Here is an 18,319-nt window from a genome sequence, read left to right as displayed (position 1 = left end):
CCCCCAAGGCAGAAGGGCCAGCTGCTGGCACTGCCTGCTTCACTGGTCTATGGCTGATGCTGGAGGCCCATCTGCCACTGCGGTCAACACATTTAATGACCATCTCCTAAAATTCCTGAAAATTTAACAGTTGCCTTGTGCATACCAGTACAAGGCAACTTCAGGACACTACTAAATCCACCCAACAAATCGTGAAATGCGTGACGACATCCACACTTCACAGCTGAAACAAACTGAGCAAAACTACTCTGTGGAGTCACTAAATCCCCAAAAGACATGTACACAGAAGGCCCCAAGGACTGGACACCCAAAAGGAAATGGAAAGGGCAACTTCACAAGGAGATCGCTCTCTTAACAGCATTCCAATCCTGTGAATTATCCTCAACTGCACAAAATAAATCTCTAAGGAAACACGACAAATTAAACATGGATACCTTCACCCAGCAGAGCCATTCTAAAAAAAATTTTTACAGATGTTTTGAAAAATCATCTTATTTCTTCATTTCCTGGAAGCTGTCAGAAACATCTAAAACTGCTTTGCCCCTGGATATGACACGAGATGACAGCAGTCCTTTTGCCCCAAAGGCTTTACTTGAATCTAATCATCAGTGAACAGACACACATACAGGGCCCTTATGCCAAAGCAGGGCTCTGCAACAATGGCGCTGCCACAAAAGGCCAACAGAGGGCTGGGAAACTGCTCTAGAATAAACTAAACAGATTAATGAGCTGAAAAGATCAGAATTAAATGCAACGTGTGACCCCAGACTGGTCCTCCAACAACAGGAATAGATACCATAAACAACAGAATTAGGGCATATGGGGAATCTGGATATGGGCTGTACATTAGGCCGAGAGTAACATCATGGACAAGATGGACATGAGTCTGAGTGAACTCGGGGAGTTGGTGATGGACAGGGAGGCCTGGCGTGCTGCGATTCATGGGGTCGCAAAGAGTCGGACGCGACTGAACTGAACTGAACTGAATATGACTCTAAGCAAACTTTTTGACAAAGGGCCAGGTGACAAATATCTTAGGCTCTGTGGACATACTTCGATAAAACTCTATTTATAAAACCAGAAATGGACAGGATTTGGTGCCCAGGCTGTAGACTGCCTATCCACACATTAGATAATACTGTAATCCAGCTGAAGTTTCTGGTAGTGGTAACTACACTGTGGGAATGCAAATGAATAGTCTCAGTCTTCAGAGACATGTGCAAAGAACAGTAACAGGTGAAGCGTTACAACATCTGTATCTAACTCTGAAATGGCTCCACACGGTCACAGGAGAGGGAGACAGAGGGATAGTGAGCGTGGCATGCAAGCCGTTTGTGAGTCTAAATAAAGAGCCTCTGGGTCTTTACCACGGAATGTTTGCAACATTCATGAGGGTTTAAATTTTTCAAGGTAAAAAGTTGAAGCAGGAGGAATGCCTTCAACGGTGGGGATTATGTTTCCCCACGACACGGCCGTCATCAGCAGAATTAACCTCTCATCTGCCTGCCCGCCTCTCAGCCCTGAGCATCCGGCAACTCCACCCCATCCCCGACAGCGCGAGCGGCTGCGGAGCGCACGGGGCCCACCCGCGGGCGGCTCGCGCGCCCCCTGCTGACCTCCGGCGCCAGCGTCGCCGCGGGGTCTGTGATGGCAGACATGGCCTCGCGGATCAGCTCCGGTGGGATGTCGCCCAGCACCCGGGGCTTCTTGGTCTCCTCCAAAACATGGGAGTCGCTCATTTTCCTCTTTTCTCCTTGATGACCAAAACAAAAGGGCAAACAATGGGTTATTTCAAACACAAAGCACGTGCCGACTAATCCAACCGATTTTCTAATATCACTGAAAGGTGTGGACATCAACCCTCCCTGTACCAGGGAGAAGCGGCGCGGCAGAGGGCGGGAAAGAGGAGGTAACTCTTTTCGCAGGAACTGCCCACCATTCTTTTTTTCTCCACTTTCTTTCTTTACTGGCTGGGCAGCATGTGGGATTTCCTTTAGCAGGGAGTGAATCTCTGCCCCCTGCACTGGGACACAGAGTCTTAGCTGCTGGCCCACAGTCCCCCAAGGGCCCACCATTCTGAAGAGCAACTGCTCTCTACACTGAGTTTTCCAGCTTGACATGTGAGCTATTAAAGCGCAGCCTCTTCATGTGCACACTGAAGGCTGAGTCTAATTAATGGTTGTTAATCTCCATGTTGGAGATTAATTGTCCCTTTGTGGTCAGAAGAATACGGTCCTTATGATAACAAAGGCCAAAATTGCTTGAAACGTGAGTTATGACCTAAAACTTGACCAACTGTTTGTAAACTAAGCATCTTCTGATAGTGTTGTTTGTTTGATCTATGAATTAATCAGAGATGTTTCTTCAAGTGTTCAACTTTTCCCCTTGTAGTTCTGGTAAGTCTTTCATATATGTGGATGTATGTATATGTGTATGTTGTACAGTGTATGTGTGTTGTATGTGCAGTGTATGTTGTATATGTGTGTGTGTGTCTACATATACTGGAAATACACCCATGAACTGTTTCACTTTGCTGGTGAATTTAATTTTTGTCATTACAAACTGACCCTCATGATCTCTCATAATCCTTTTTTGCCTTAAAATGATGCCTCACAAAGTGAGCAGGGCCCTGGCCTTGGAAGTAGGCACATTCATTCCCAGGATGTCACAATGTATCACAAGCTGGGAAAGGCCAGGCGAAAGCAGGGAGAACTCTCTCCCACTCTACTCCTTAGATTACTTGGCTGCTTTCTGTCCTACTAGCATGATGTCTGGTTTTTCTTTTTCTTTCCGTTCTGTCATAATTTATTTATTTTTACAATTAAATTTTTAAATGCTCAAATCTAATTTATTCCTCAGGTGTGAATTCCAGCAAGCAGGCTCCATACAGCATTTGCTCCATCTTGAGCTAAACAGCAGCAGGGCAATGTCAAGCATCTTGTCCATACAAGATGCTTTTCCAAATGAGGCTTCTTACTAAAACAACTTTTGTTGAGTTCGTGTTTTTATAACTTTTTACTTGTTATTATTGGAGGTGAGTGAGAATATTTTCCTTCATTTGACCAATGCTTCAAATCCCACAATTCCACCAGAATAATGGTGTGAACTATTTATTTTGGAGCTGAGATTTATACCCAATATGCTCCAAGCTTGACAGCTTGCTGAGTGCTGCAATAAGAAAGCACCCTGGGCTACATCCGAGTTCAACGACAGAGTTTCTAGAATGATCAGCAGCGTCCCCCTTGGAAGTGGCCCCAGTGCTGCCCGCTTAGTCCTTCACAGAAAACCCTGTTCTCTCCCCATTTCATGACACTTCTCAGTGTCAAACTTTGCTTGTGCCAAGATGTGTCTGATGTCACGGCTGTGGACACAAATGCAGCCTTTGGAACATTCTATAACTGCGAAACACCTCTAGCATTAAGAGATTTTTTTGCCCATGTGGCAGATTACATTCATGGCCAAATTCTTTCCCCTCCTGTCTCCAGCTTCTGCCATATGATTCTGTGGCTCTTCCTACAAAAGGCGTCAAGGCCATCTCCCCACCCCTTGACTCTGAGTCTGACCACGTGATTCGCTTCCGATGACAAAATAAGGCAGGCGTCACGGTGCACCAGCTACAAGCTTAAGCTGCAGGAAACTGCATCTCTTCCTGCTTTCTGGTGCTTCTGCCATCATCGTAAGGACGTATTCTGCCCCAAGGAAAGGAAAAGACACCCAGTGGTCCTCAAAGGAGGACGAGAATTATGCGAGCACAGCCTGTCGGAGTCGAGCCTTATCAGCCACCTCCTAGGCAGCACACAGAATGAGTGAGCTATGATGATAAAGGATCACAGTTTGAGACTCTGCATTTCAAGTTGGTTTGTTACACAGCAATAACTAACCAATGCAGCTCAGAGGGAGTTCCAGCCATTAAGATCCTTGACACGCACAGTACGCAGTTGACTTAAGGCTCCCTTTGGCACTCCTCAGATAACGGAGCTTCTCGGGAATCACAGCCCTCGCTGGTGCCCTCCGAGCTTACCTGGGTTTGCCTCAAGCCCGGACGCGCCTCGACAGGATGGGCTGGTGCTCCCTCCGTTCTGCTGCTCAAGGGAAGCGGAGCTCGAATTGTAGGAAACTGTCCCGGCCACAGGAGGTGGACTGATAACTGCCCCCAGGAGAAGGAAGAGAAGGCATTAAATGCCGTCTTTCTTGGGTAGTAATGAACCAAGTGTCTGCGAGACCATTCCATTCCTGCCCAGCACCCGAAGAAGTCATCTCTAAGACAGAAGCTATGTGGCCAGTGTGAGCTTGATGATAAAGACAAGGGTAGTTACAACCCATTGGATAAAATTAAGACATCTGAGTCCAAAGTGATAAAATAAGAAATGAACAAATAAATAATGGAGAGAAGGTAAAACTCTCCTTACAGGAGAATGGGAAGAAATAAGGAAGCAATGAGGGAAGGTGGGGAGAGGGGGGCAGTTAGGGAACAGCCGGCACATAGTGACTGATTCAGGGAAGAACCATCTGTACACGCCGAATCTTGTGACTGTAATTTTGATAAAAATAGAATAGCCTCAAAGTGAAAAGTGAAAGTGAAAGTGAAGTCGCTCAGTCGTGTCCGACTCTTTGCAGGCCCATGGACTCCACAGTCCATGGGATTTTCCAGGCAAGAATACTGGAGTAGGCTGCCATTTCCTTCTCCAGGGGATCTTCCCAACCCAGGGATCAAACCCGGGTGTCCTGCATTGCAGACAGACGCTTTACCGTCTGAGCCACTAGGGAAGCACCAAAGCATCTCCCCACAAAAGTACCTTTTTTTTTTTTTAATTACCAAAGTGGAAAAGTTAACACTGCAATGGAGAAATCTCAAAAACCCCACCTTAATCCAGTGACAAACTTCACACCAGCGATAATGGGAGAGGCCAACATTCCATGCCTCCTGGTGTGACAGAAAATGGCTATGAACCCTGTGGCTGAGATGAGAGGCAAGATGGAAAACAGTACCCAGATTAAGGAATAATACTGCATCAAGGCTGAAATTCCTCACTGTGATAACTCTGCTGGGGTTAAATATGAAAGCACTCTTGCTCTTAGGAGATCCCCACTGAAGTCAGCAAAGGGGCATGACCTTTGTAACCATCAGACCGTTCAGAAGACAGGTACACACACACACGTTAGTACATGGAGAGAGACAGAGAGAAGCCACAGAATGCCAGCACAACACGGCCAGCGTTAGCAACGGTGAGTCTGGAACAGCAAACACACAGCAAGGGGCTACTTGGTCCTGGTCTTGTTGCTCTTCCGTAAGTTCAAGAGTGTCTCCAAACAAAACCATTTTGTTTTGTCTTTAAAAAAAAAAAGAAAAAGCCAAGGTAGGAAGTAGGACGCTGTTTGCCCACGTGTGGCTGACGGCAGCACGGACGTCAGTGACACGGCGCACAGACCTCGTCTGATGGCGCAGACAGAGGCCCCAGAGCACGCCATCTCGGTGTCAGGGCGACCACAGGGGATGCCCCCGCAGCCAGGAGTGGTGAAATAAGCGAAACGGGCTGCGGAGACACAGGCATACAGCTCCTAACTGAAGAGCAACTGGCATGTAAGGAGTCGGAATATACTGATCACCAATGTGTGTTAGCTTCAGGTACAGAGCGAGGTGAGTCCGTTAGACGTTTACATATACCCGCTCTTTATGTTCTTTTCTCATACAGGCCATCACAGTAAGTGTCAAAAATAAAAGTAGCCATATACAGGCGAGACCCCCTCGGATGCACACACGAAGGAATGAGAAGAGACTGAAGCGCCAGGCTGCAGGCCTTCCCTTCCAGCAAACAGCCCTCCTGGACGTCAAAGGACACTGGAGTGCTTCCACACAGAGCAAGCTCTGGTGACTCACGAGACATCTGAGAGCCTTGCCCAAGTTCAGAGCCCTCACTGTGCCTGTCATTTCTCACAGGCGCCTGGATGCGCAGACATGCCAATTAAGGAGAAGATTACCCCTTCTTTCCCCCCAGAGCACACACTGCAATTACAGCAGAGCAGAAGTCAGCCGGCTTCCGACGGCAGCAGGGAACACTGACGAGTGCGACCCAGCTGAGCTAGGTGACAGCCGGAGCTCCTGGGGTGAGCCTGGCGTGCCCGGGCAGAGACACCGCCGTCTCCACGCCGTGCGGTGACAGGCGAGACTCGGGGAGCAGGGCAGGCCGGGAGGTGTCCTGAGCAGCAGGGCCAGGGAAGTCTCACCCCCTCCACCCCTCCAGAAGAGAACTAACCAGACCCGCCTGGAGCCCCGGGTCCCCACCTGATCATTCCTCTTGACTTGTGCACGGGTCTGCCTATGCGTCTGCCAGGCACACGGGTACGCGCAGGGCAGTGCAGTAGGAATCAGACGCGATGGGAAACCCAGTCCCGTCACTTGGGAGGCTCTGCTTTTGGGCCACTGTCTGCTCCTCTCTGAGCTCCCATCTCTCATCCATATACAGGGGTTAACCACACCAACTTCTCCTGGTTCCAGCTAGAGCTTAAAGACCCGAAGCAAACCTCATCAGCCAGCACTCACTGGAAGTGTGAGCTATTCTCATGGATAAACTGGGTCTGGGTCAGGTAGGCCTCCCACTCACGAAAAAGGGGCTGGGCAGCGTGGTGAGTTCTGAGGACAGCTGATGCCATCAGACCCTCCAGGAGCTCAAACGTCCGAAAGCCACGCCCTTGGTCAATTATGCCACAGCCTCTTGGCAGGGCCCTCAGAATCAGTAGGCTTTTTATTTTTCATTTTTTAAAAATATTTATGCATTTGGATTGTGGGGTTTTAGCTGCAGCCTACAAACTCTTCGTGGTGGCATGTGCGATTTAGTTCACTGGCTGGGGAGGGAAGCCAGGCCTCTGGCAGGGAGTGAGGAGCATGAGCCACTGGCCCTCAGGGAAGCCCCAACATCAGCGGCATTTAGATCCCATGGGTGGTGCTGCTGAGCAGCCAAGCTAAAGAACCAGGGACAGGATATTATCAAGGTTCCATGAATGTTTGGAAGAAAGGAGACTCAGCTCTTGCTGGAAGGCATGGCGAGAATTAGAAGAGGGTTGTGGGAGAGATGTCATCCGAAAGTCAGGTGAGTTAAAGACGGATAGGCGACCGGCACGGGGGCAGAGGCAGACACGGCGCCCCGGTGCGGGGGAGCTCGCGGGAAGGGCTGACGCGGGGCTGGAGCCCTGTCCACACGCAGAAAGGCACCGGAGGGCCGCGGACTGCGGACCAGAGAAATGTGAGGTCATGTTTTACGGCCTAAGGTGAAAAAACAACACAAAAGGTGTCTTTGACATGGTTTTGGGAACAAGAATCCAAACAAAGAAGGTTTGATCCAAACCAAAATACCTCATTCCCTAAGTATTTGGGTAGGATTTAATTATATTCCAATCCAAACTCAGGCTCCAGATGAAATGATGTTTTAATCACCTTCTCCAGTGCAGGATGCTCAGTGAAAGAAGCCAGAGTCAAAAGTTACATGCAGTGTGATCCCACTCGTGTGGCGCTCTAGAAAAGCACAGCTGCGTGAACAAAGGACGAACCAGAGGGGGCTGCCCAGGCCGAGCTCAGTGCTGGGCTCGCGGCCGCGGGGTGAACCAGAGGGAGCTGCCCGGGCCGAGCTCAGCGCTGGGCTCGCGGCCCCGGGGCGACACAGCGCCGGGGGTTCACCAGAAGCCACAGGACCACACACTAGGGGTGACTTTTGCTGGATATAAAAACAAACCGGAGGAGGTGTCGAGAATGAGAAGAAATGCCCTTTGCTGGGGGCAGCGCTCACGGGCCCCTGGGACACACTGAACCAGATCTACTGCAAAGGCGACACCAAAATTCTGCGTTCTGCCTCTCCCCGAGGCCACACGGAAATGCCTGCCTGACAACCTTCTCCAAGGCTTCTGAGCATCAAGGCAGGAATTCAGACCCCGTCTCCAGAGTCAGTGTGACTTCAAGTCACACATCCTCACCAAAGGCCCACTGAGGCCCTGAGCCCACGGGGCACTGCACGTCCTGAGACTCAGGCCCACCGTTACCCAAGAACAGCCTGATGCTCAAAACAGGCGTCCAGACCCACAAGCCAGGCTGAGACATGACTGCAGGGCAGGCTGTGACCAAGACTGTGTCTTTGAACAGTCGACGTCTGCCTGCAGGCCTGCGCGCCGGGTGCTTCGCCTCCGCGCAGCTGTGCAGGGCAGGCTGAGCAAATCTCGGGGCAGAGCAGCGGCTGCTGCAGTCTCAGCTGTTTGCCTTGCACCTGCTCTCCCCGGGAACAGAGATGTCGATGCCAGGTTTGCCAAAGTGTTTGCTTTTCTTTGCTGACTCTAGTCTTCAATTTCTTGATGAAAAATGCAAACAAATGCACAGGAAACGGCAACAAACACTTCTTGGTTGTGTCCTGATTTACGCAAAAAAGAAAAAATTATTTTTTTTACCTGTTTGGATTCCAAGCTGGCTGGTTCTGGAAGAAGCTGAGAGAAAATCCTGATCCCAGATGGGAGAGTTTTGACTATAAACTTCTTCTTCTAACATGGACAGAAACCTAGGCGTAAGAATAAAGGCAAGAGTGAGATCACATGTTATGCATTACTAGGGGGACAAGTGCCGGGCACCCATGGCAACCACCCCAACGCTAGCATCTCATCCTCAGTTCAGAAACATGAAATAGTCAGTTATGACCCGCGTGATGATTTAACTGGGCAGCCTTGGTATATTCAAACAGAAATGCATTTCTACAAATGTACTCTCTTTGGGCTCCATGTAGGTATTAATAGATACAACCTGGACCACACAGAGACTTACATCAGTGGAAGTGCACTTCACCAAGTCCCCCTGGGAGAATCCTGGAAGGAGAGCTCGTCTCCCCTCAGAGCCGTCGTCGTCATTTCCCTCACAAAAGCTGCTCGTATTTACTGAGTCCTTGCCACATGCCTACACTGTTCTGAGAATGTTTTATTGAATCTTCTCATCAACACAATGAGTTACAGATTTTTTTTTTAATTTATCACACACATGTACACATAGCTCTTACTATAGGATGGACACTGTTCTAAGCAATCAACGTATATTAACTCACTCGCTCTTCCAAATAACCCGATGAGACAGGATCCGTCACTGTGCTCGTTTCACAGATGAAAGTAACTCAGGGCACAGGCAGACTCGGTAACTTGCTCAAATGCCCACAACCAATAGCCTGCAGGGCCGAGATCGACTACCACGTTACATCTCCTGTCACGTCATAAAGCAAGCAGGCCTCAAGTTCTGGGCCCACAGAGGCCACCTGCACAGCCTGGTCAGAGTGCAGCCCCCGAGCCGCACCGAGGCTCACTGAACTGGAGGCCACGAGAGAGGCCCAGCAACCGGATGCTGAGAAGCACCCTGGACAGCTCTTGTGTTCCCTCCAAGATGCAAAGACTGTGATTAAAATACCAACACAAATCTATACTTCCGGTATTGGAAAGTCTTCCTGCAAACCTCTTTTCAGGGCACATTCATTCTCATGGAGGAATATAGAATAACAGCTAAGAGCTTAGGGTCTAAACCCAGCTACCAAGCTCACCACTTATTATTTCCGTGACCTTGGGACAAATTCTTAGCTTTCCTCTTCCTCGGTTCCCCTTTTATAGAATGGAAACATCAACAGCAACTTCTGCACGAGGTGGTGGCCAGGACCATGCTCAGCTGGTGCTGACTGCTGAGAAACTGCTCCTTCATTTGCTCAGCAACACTGAATGCCCGCCACACGCAGGTGCCGGGCCAAGCCCTGGAGGACAGAGTGAACACAACCTTGCCTTGCCTTCAAGAAGTTTATATTGCATCGAGGTAAAAGGTTAGCGATTAAACATCTCTGAAATTTTGAAATCCAAAAACCCTTTAAAAAGTATTGTTCCTAATCCATAGCAAAAAAACTGACCTGAACATACGCAGGAGTATTTACAGGCTTTATCAGTGGATTTGCTTCGGGGACCTACCCCTACCCCAAAGCTGAGATACATATTCTGTGTGTTCTGTTGCCTTTATGAAGGGGCCAGGTTACCTTAAAACTTGAATTGTGAATCCTACCAAGTTTGGATCACTGATTAAGGACTTAGAGTAAAATTAACATCATCATCACCACAATTAGGGAAAGTACCACTAATCTCATTAATCAAACCCAGGAAGACTGCAGAAGGCAGGGGGAGGCGGGGTTTCGACAGTGAAGACAGGTGGGAGAGGTCCTGAGGGACTTCTGACTTGCCTCACACTCAGAAGGTTGAAGAATAAGGAAGCACCGCACGAGCGCCGTCCCGCACTCAGCCGTGGGGCACACGGTTTAGAGAAACAGCAGGAGCCACTTGTGCCAAGCCCGTCACCATTAACTGACGCCTCAGAACACTTTCGGATGTTTCTCACCTAACACAGAAAGGCTGACAGCAACAGGAAGCAGCATCCTTACTGAGATCACAGCTTGCCCTTGCTGACGACAGGGGAGGTTCCAGATGCATCTCCTCCGCTGGCCCAGCAGAGCCTGCCGTCACCTCGCCCAGCCCTCAAGACTTCCCGACCACCCTTCATCACAGAAGCAAATTTCCTTTCCTTTCCCAGGCTCCTTCTTTACGAGCAATTACATAATAGGAACACTTCATGAAGCCCTACGGAGACTTACCAAAGAAGAATGCCATTAATAATTTAGGAAAATAGTCATATGTGTGTTATACATATGTATAATTATTTCAATACAACAAAAGTCTCATCTAATGTCATGAGAAAGTGCTTATTATGTACACAAAGGATACAAAATTGTAGAATAAAAGAACACCATACATGGAGAAAAAAAATAGAAATGTCCAAAAGCACAAAAAGTAGATCACAGTGGTAGGCTACAGTGGCCCTTTGCCTCTTTGTTCTCTCTGAATCAAATCTCCACCAAATGCCCACTCATCACTTTTAAAATGAAATGCAGATACTGAAGTTTTAAAGGACACCTGTGTGACTCGGTGCATGTAGGGGACGGTGCACACGAAGGCCAAGCAGGAGGAAGGGCTGGAGCCGCTGCGGATGCACAGGGCGGGGCCGTGCTTCTCCTGCAGGGGTCTGGGCTCAACGCCCGGCTGGGGAACCAGGATCCAGCCTGCCGAGCAGCACAGCCAGAAAAAGAAGGAAGAAAGGGTGGCGTAGGAAGTGCAGGAAAGCAAGCCCTGAGGATACACCTGACAAGCAGGGGGGCCCCACGGTGGGGGCGGCATCTGCAGCCTGACTGAGCCGGGCCCTGGCTCCACATGGCACCTTTGGCTGCCGAGTCTGCAGCTATAAATCCCTAACAGCCTCCAATGTTGTCATATTCAATGGAAAGGGACTGAGGAGGAGAAGTGGGTGGAAGTTTTACCCTACCATTAGTAACAGAGAAGGAAAGAAAGCGGCCTTGGTCTTCTCAGCTGACCAGCATAAGCATGCCAGGGCTACGGGCTGAAGGAAGAGAACACTGTAATCAGCAAATATCTGCAAGAAGGAAAATGAGCTTGCTACGGGAAAAACCTGCTCCTGTGCAAGATAATTAAAATTTCTCTTTAAGCACCATAAAAGGTGTGATGAGGGAGGGGTCCTCTGTCCCTTGGCTTAGAGGCAGACGACGACTATAATTTGAACACACGAAACATGGCTTATGAAGCAGATGTAACAGAGAAACAAGGAAACTACTTTAACTGCTAAGGAAAGAACTCAGGCCAGTTAAGAGGCAGCCACGGAAATACGCGAGCATCCCAGAGTTCCTAACCTGTTTAGGGACAACGCCCGGGCTGCTGTTGAAGTCTTTCTGGACCTTCCTCCCTGCAGGACACCAAGTGTTTGGGCCCTGCCTCATCCTGGATGCTGGCTGTCCTCAGGAAATGCTCCAAATCAGGTCACTAGGACTCATGTTCAGCTAAAGCTCGTGAGAATTATCCTCTACCTAACACTGGAGATTCATGCTCAACTGCAAAAACAAATTGTTCTGTCCGTTTCCGTCAGAAAATCATTTTTGTTGTTGTTCTGGACCTAACTTATCTTTAAAAATTAAAATGATCATCTTTCCTGAGACACAAGCTGCGTAACCCAGAAACAGTAGCATCATAAAAATCTAGCTTTTCAGATAAAACAGGCTTCCACCCATCTTTGTTCCAGGAGCATAAAACTGCTCTCCACCTCACAGCCGTCCGTGGCAGAACTCTCTCAGACCTAGAAAGCCTGTTCAAATGACAGCTTCTGCCCCCGCCGTCACAGCTCTGATGCGTCGACACCTGCACCCTCAGCCACCAGCCACTTAGGCTAAAGTCTGCGTTCTTCACACTGCAAACCCATTTCCAAGCTCAGTGGTGTACACTGTACCATCCTACCCCTCTGACCTATTTCCTATATCTGGGAAATATTTAAGTGAGTCTTTACACGCTGGACGTCTAGCAGGTTCAGGCAGCAAGGGGCCAAGGGCACGTGTGTGCCCGGGAAGCCGAGTACAGAGGCATGAAGATCCTCCTGCCAGAGACCTGTCTATCCCAGGCCAGCTCCCTCCCTCAGAGTCCAGTTCATTCCACTGAGACAGGGATGACCCGTCAGCCTCAGGAAGCGCTGGGGAACTGGGTGCCAGAAACAGCCCCGGGCTCTCCTGCCCCCCCCCGGAGGCCACTTCTGCAGCGTCCGCACTGCCCTGGAGCACCCTGGAGCTGGAGCCCCACACACAGCCCCGGCCTGCATCCTGAGACTCGGGAGGGGTGAGACACGCCAAGGCAGCGGTCAACCCAGTCAAGCTCATCTCAGGCGGGCTGGGAATGCCCACGAGGCTCCCGAGGGGCTGTGAGGATGGGGGTCCTGCCCCCAACCCAGCTCTGCCCCTGAGGCTCTGGTGTGCGTCCGTCCATCTCAAGCGTGACACAGAGCAGAGGCCCGCAGGAGCACTCCCTTACTCCGGGAAGTGCGTGAGGAGCGGAGGCCCGCAGGAGCACTCCCTTACTTCGGGAAGCGCGTGAGGAGCGGAGGCCCGCAGGAGCACTCCCTTACTTCGGGAAGTGCGTGAGGACCAGAGTCCGCTTCTCCGGCGGCAGCTTGTCCTTCTCCTGCCTCGCCTGCTCCAGCAGCTGCCGCCGCATCACAGTGAAGACAGAGCGCAGCAGCGTCCTCCCAAACACCTGGGCCGTCTCGTACCGCGGCAGGCTGTCGCAGAACTGGGGCACGTTGCAGTAACACAGCCACCTGCACGGGGGAGACCACAGCATCAGCGCCTGCGAGCCCCGCCATGAGCAACACCTAGGACGCTGCCCGACACCATCGCCCTCGGCGGGAGACCAGGCTGCGGACGCGCTGCGGCCGCGCCATCAGTGGGTCAGATGCTGGCTCACCCGGCCAGAGCCCTCGGGCCCAGCTCTAGAGAACCACTCCAGTCTGCAGCACCCTTTCAACAGGAGGGTGGATTCGAGGGAACAGAGGATGTCCCGTTTGGAGGAGGAGAACTCCCCCAATGAACCCTCTGAATAAAACTTAAAAGCTTCTTTAAAATGCCTACACAGCACTCACACCCCAACAGCTTCAGTGGGAAGATAAAGATCTCCACAACTGCTCAAAACTCAGTCAAAACGCAGGAAGTGATAAGCTTCCACCATCTGTCGCCTAGGTGTTCAGTGACTCAAAGTCAAAACTGCTTCTTATTGTCGCATGGGGCTGGAGGGGTGCCGGGCCCCGAAAGTCCCAAGACCTTTCCTGACGCCTGAGCACAGAGCGGGGCACAGGGCTGATGCAGGGCAGATTCAGGACGCCGCGTCAGCCGAGAAGCTGGAAAACGAACATTCATCTGCCACCACCTGCTCCAGGCCCTCCCAGAGATGCAAGGCCTGAAATTCCCAGCAGTCGGGGCAGGGGGGCCCAGCGGACAGCGGAGACCAAGGAGGGACCGGGCTTCAGTGCCCAAGTCCTGCTCCTCGGAGGAAGACCCAGCTCCCCCTCTTCAGGGGGAGGACTCCTCTCCCCAGACAGAACCCTCTGCCCCAGCAGGGGCCCCTCTCCCCAGACAGAACCCTCTGCCCCACCAGGGGCCTCTCCCCCCAGATAGAACCCTCTGCCCCAACAGGGACCCCTTTCCCAGATAGGACCCTCTGCCCCACAGGGACCCCTCTCCCCAGATAGAACCCTCTGCCCTGCAGGGGACCCCTCTCCCCTGGATGGAACCCTCTGCCCCACTGGGGACCTCTCCCCTGGATGGAACCCTCTGTCCCGCCGTGGACTCCCTTCCCCAGATAGGACCCTCTGCCCCGCCGGGGACCCCTCTCCCCTGGATGGAACCCTCTGCCCCGCCGGGGACCCCTTTCTGGCACCCTTTCAGGTGAGCAGCCGAGTCCCACACGCTCGGATGGCTGGAGAAGCCTCGATGACTGTCAGTCCTCAATAAAGAGTGGAGCAATGTTCACTTACTCAGGCTTTCTGACTTATTCTTTATGTTACTCTGAATTATTTCAGCTCCCCTGTGTATGGGCTGGGGCCGTTTCATCTTTGGGGAAGGAAGCCTTCGTCAGTGTTCATTTGTCTACCTAGATTCAAAATTAACCTTAAAACCCTGCTACTATCTCTGTTCCTCTCAACTCTCCTGCCCTAATAGTTCACACCCAAATGTCACCCTACGATACAGGACCCAGATGGGCATCTTGAGTGCTGTCTTATATCCTGTCAAGTTGGAAACAGTGACCTTGGTAGCAGAAAAAACTAAGGATGCGTTTATCTTGTAATTTATAAGGTGCATCATATAGAAATTCATCACCTACAAAGCTAGTCTTTGCTGGAAGTCAGTCCACGGCCACTTAGTGAAGTTAAAATACTTGGAGCTGAAGGCAGGCTAGCTCCCAGGGAGCGAATTATGAAAGTACAAACGTAATCACAAACCATAACCATCAGATCAATTTCATGAGACTTAGGCAATCGTAAGACTGTAAATCTTAATAAAAGTGTGTCCAATGTGGTACAGTGGGAGATATAAGGATTTAAAGATTTAGAAGTGCTGTCCGATGAAGGCTTCTGTGATGACAAGGCTGCTGTGCGCCTGTATTGACAGTGTACAACAATCGGAATAGCCGTGTGGCCACCAGCCACGTGTAACTGCTGGGCACTCGGACAAGTGAACACACATCTTCCTTTTCTATTTTAACTGAAGTATAGCTGGTTTGCAAGGCTGTGCTAGTTTCAGGCACACAGCAAAGCGATTCAGCTTTCCGTGTGCGCGCAGAGGCCCTTTCCAGGCTCCCCTCCCTTGCAGGCCATTATTACAAAGCCTTGGATTCCGTGTGCGCGCAGAGGCCCTTTTCCAGGCTCATCGCCCTTGCAGGCCATTATTACAAAGCCTTGGATTCCGTGTGCGCGCAGAGGCCCTTTTCCAGGCTCGTCGCCCTTGCAGGCCATTATCACAAAGCCTTGGATTCCGTGTGCGCGCAGAGGCCCTTTTCCAGGCTCGTCGCCCTTGCAGGCCATTATCACAAAGCCTTGGATTCCGTGTGCGCGCAGAGGCCCTTTCCCAGGCTCGCCGCCCTTGCAGGCCATTATCACAAAGCCTTGGATTCCGTGTGCGCGCAGAGGCCCTTTCCCAGGCTCGCCGCCCTTGCAGGCCATTATCACAAAGCCTTGGGTTCCGTGTGCGCGCAGAGGCCCTTTCCAGGCTCCCTTCCCTTGCAGGCCATTATTACAAAGCCTTGGATTCCGTGTGCGCGCAGAGGCCCTTTTCCAGGCTCATCGCCCTTGCAGGCCATTATTACAAAGCCTTGGATTCCGTGTGCGCGCAGAGGCCCTTTTCCAGGCTCGTCGCCCTTGCAGGCCATTATCACAAAGCCTTGGATTCCGTGTGCGCGCAGAGGCCCTTTTCCAGGCTCGTCGCCCTTGCAGGCCATTATCACAAAGCCTTGGATTCCGTGTGCGTGCAGAGGCCCTTTCCCAGGCTCGCCGCCCTTGCAGGCCATTATCACAAAGCCTTGGATTCCGTGTGCGCGCAGAGGCCCTTTTCCAGGCTCATCACCCTTGCAGGCCATTATCACAAAGCCTTGGGTTCCGTGTGCGCGCAGAGGCCCTTTTCCAGGCTCGTCGCCCTTGCAGGCCATTATCACAAAGCCTTGGATTCCGTGTGCGCGCAGAGGCCCTTTCCAGGCCCGTCGCCCTTGCAGGCCATTATTACAAAGCCTTGGATTCCGTGTGCGCGCAGAGGCCCTTTCCAGGCTCCCCTCCCTTGCAGGCCATTATTACAAAGCCTTGGATGTGCTCCCTGAGCTGCACAGTCAGTCCTTGCTTGTCTATTTCACACTCGGCAGCTGCGTCTGCGAGCCCCAAACTCCAGTTCATCGCCCCCACCCCTTTTCTCTCTGGTAACCACGTTCATTTTCCTGAAGAGACTGATTCTGGGAAGGATTGAAGGCAGGAGAGGGGACAACAGAGAGCAAGGTGGCTGATGGAGTCACCAACTCCATGGACGCGAGTCTGAGCAAAAGGCAGATGGTGAAGGGCAGGGGAGCCTGACGCGCTGCCGTCCACGGGGTCACAAAGAGTTAGGCGTGATGAGCGACTGAGCGACAGCTAGCTTTAATCAATTTAAAATCTGCTTTCCACCAGTAAGGGCCTACTGTATGGTGCAGCGAACTACCCTACGACAAACCACAGTGCGAAAGACTCGAGAAAGAACAGACTTACATTCTCCTAATGTACATGCATCTGCTCCGTCGTGCCCGACTCTTTGTGACCCCATGGACTGCAGCCTGCCAGGTTCTTCTATCCACAGGGTTCCCCAGGCAAGAATACCAGAGTGGGTTGCCATTTCCTTCTCCAGGGGATCTTCTTGACCCAGGGATTGAACCTACATCTCTTTACGACACACACACACACACGTATGTCCAAATCATTCTGCTGTATGCCTAAAACTAACACCACTGTAAATCAACAACACTGAAATTTTAAAATAAATAGAGGAAAAAATACTTTAAAATTTACTTTCAAATGGAAACCCTGAGAAATACATTTTCATTAAACACAACTTTACTGTTTTGGTAGAACTCCATTTAGCTTTAACCACTTAAAATGTAGCAAATGAATTAAAATATGCTGTAATTATAAACCCCCCACACTGGATATGAAAGATTTAGTACTAAAAAAAGTAAAAGACATCATTAATAATTGCTCATATTGATTCCATGTGAAGTGATAACATTTTTATACATTGGGTCAAATAAAACACTATTAATGTCCTGTTTTATCTTTTTAAATGTAGTTACTAGAAAATGTCAAATTACAGATGTGGCTCACATTTGTGGATCACGTTAAATTCTATTCGGCAGTGCTGATTTTGAGTCTGAAGAGCATTCCTATCTATGGAGGTCACAGATGTCTGAGACTCTACTGAAGACCGATGCTATTTCTGTTACAACAATGATAGTGATAAATATTATAAAATCATAAAATGTTATCTGAAGTACTTAACAGGTCATTCACTCTCCGCAGGGCAGAGGAAGGCAATGTAGATTAATATTATCTGGTCAAAATTGTCAAATAAAAGGTTTTCGTTTATTTCCTCTGAAAATCACTTTACAGTCCTCAAGTTTATACTTTTTTAGTTTAGTTCTGTTTTTGCTTCCAAAACTAACCTTATAAATGTCTAAGGGCACTGTACGAAAAGATAGGAGGCGAGTCACCATGTTCTGGGTGCCAGGCGTGCAGTGAGATAAAAGGAGACAGGAACGGCTATGTGTCTTGCTACTCAGACGTTCCTCTAAAGACTAACCTGGAAAGCAGGCTGTACCTAAACCCCTGGTTTCAGGTCTTCTCAAAAGAAGTGAAAGGACGGTTCAGTCCCTTTCGTGTGCCTAACAAGAGACGGCATGGTGTGCCAGTCACTGACTGTTCAAACTCTCAGATTTTCACAGCTCTAGGGTTACTCGCAGTGACCCTGCTTTCTTTAAAACATGAGTAGAGCTGGGAGACACGAGTGCAGAAGGCCGTGGCGCCTACTCACTGCTGGACGGCAAGTCCTACAGCTCTCAGGGCTTACATGACCCCTCCTGGTGCTCCTGCACTGAAGACTAGTCACTTTCAGAGTCCAGACTGGAAGCTGGCTCTCTGAAGCCCCGCCACACTGCTCCTCCCACAATTCATGATAAACACCATCCTAGGATCACACGCCTAATTATGAACATTCAGGAAGGCTGGTGATGGTCTATACCTCACAGTGCAATAGTTACAGAAAACTTTCACCAGACTCAATTTAGTTATATCTAATTTGCTTGGATTCTTACAAACATCTCGTCAAGATAAGCATAACTCCTAACTGTGAGGTGGTCTGCACAGCTCAGAATCTAAGGC

General features: G+C 50.3%; 1 protein-coding gene across 2 annotated transcripts in view; it reads right to left on the bottom strand.

The window, feature by feature from the left end:
* The window catches only part of KAT2B (lysine acetyltransferase 2B), a 98,513-nt gene that overhangs the window by 27,722 nt on the left and 52,472 nt on the right, over positions 1–18,319 (bottom strand). For both annotated transcript variants that reach the window (XR_008199079.1, XM_052636450.1), the window contains exons 6-9: positions 13,004–13,195; positions 8,431–8,537; positions 4,022–4,147; positions 1,617–1,753 (exon numbers count right to left, since the gene is read on the bottom strand). Coding sequence is in view for 1 of the 2 variants with exons in the window: in XM_052636450.1 (XP_052492410.1) it covers positions 1,617–1,753; positions 4,022–4,147; positions 8,431–8,537; positions 13,004–13,195 (562 nt within the window). In the remaining variant the exon portion in view is untranslated. The remainder of the gene's footprint in view (positions 1–1,616; positions 1,754–4,021; positions 4,148–8,430; positions 8,538–13,003; positions 13,196–18,319) is intronic.

The sequence above is a fragment of the Budorcas taxicolor genome, chromosome 1, assembly GCF_023091745.1.
Source record: "Budorcas taxicolor isolate Tak-1 chromosome 1, Takin1.1, whole genome shotgun sequence".
Lineage (NCBI taxonomy): Eukaryota > Metazoa > Chordata > Mammalia > Artiodactyla > Bovidae > Budorcas > Budorcas taxicolor.
This window is presented reverse-complemented; position numbering and strand designations above follow the sequence as displayed.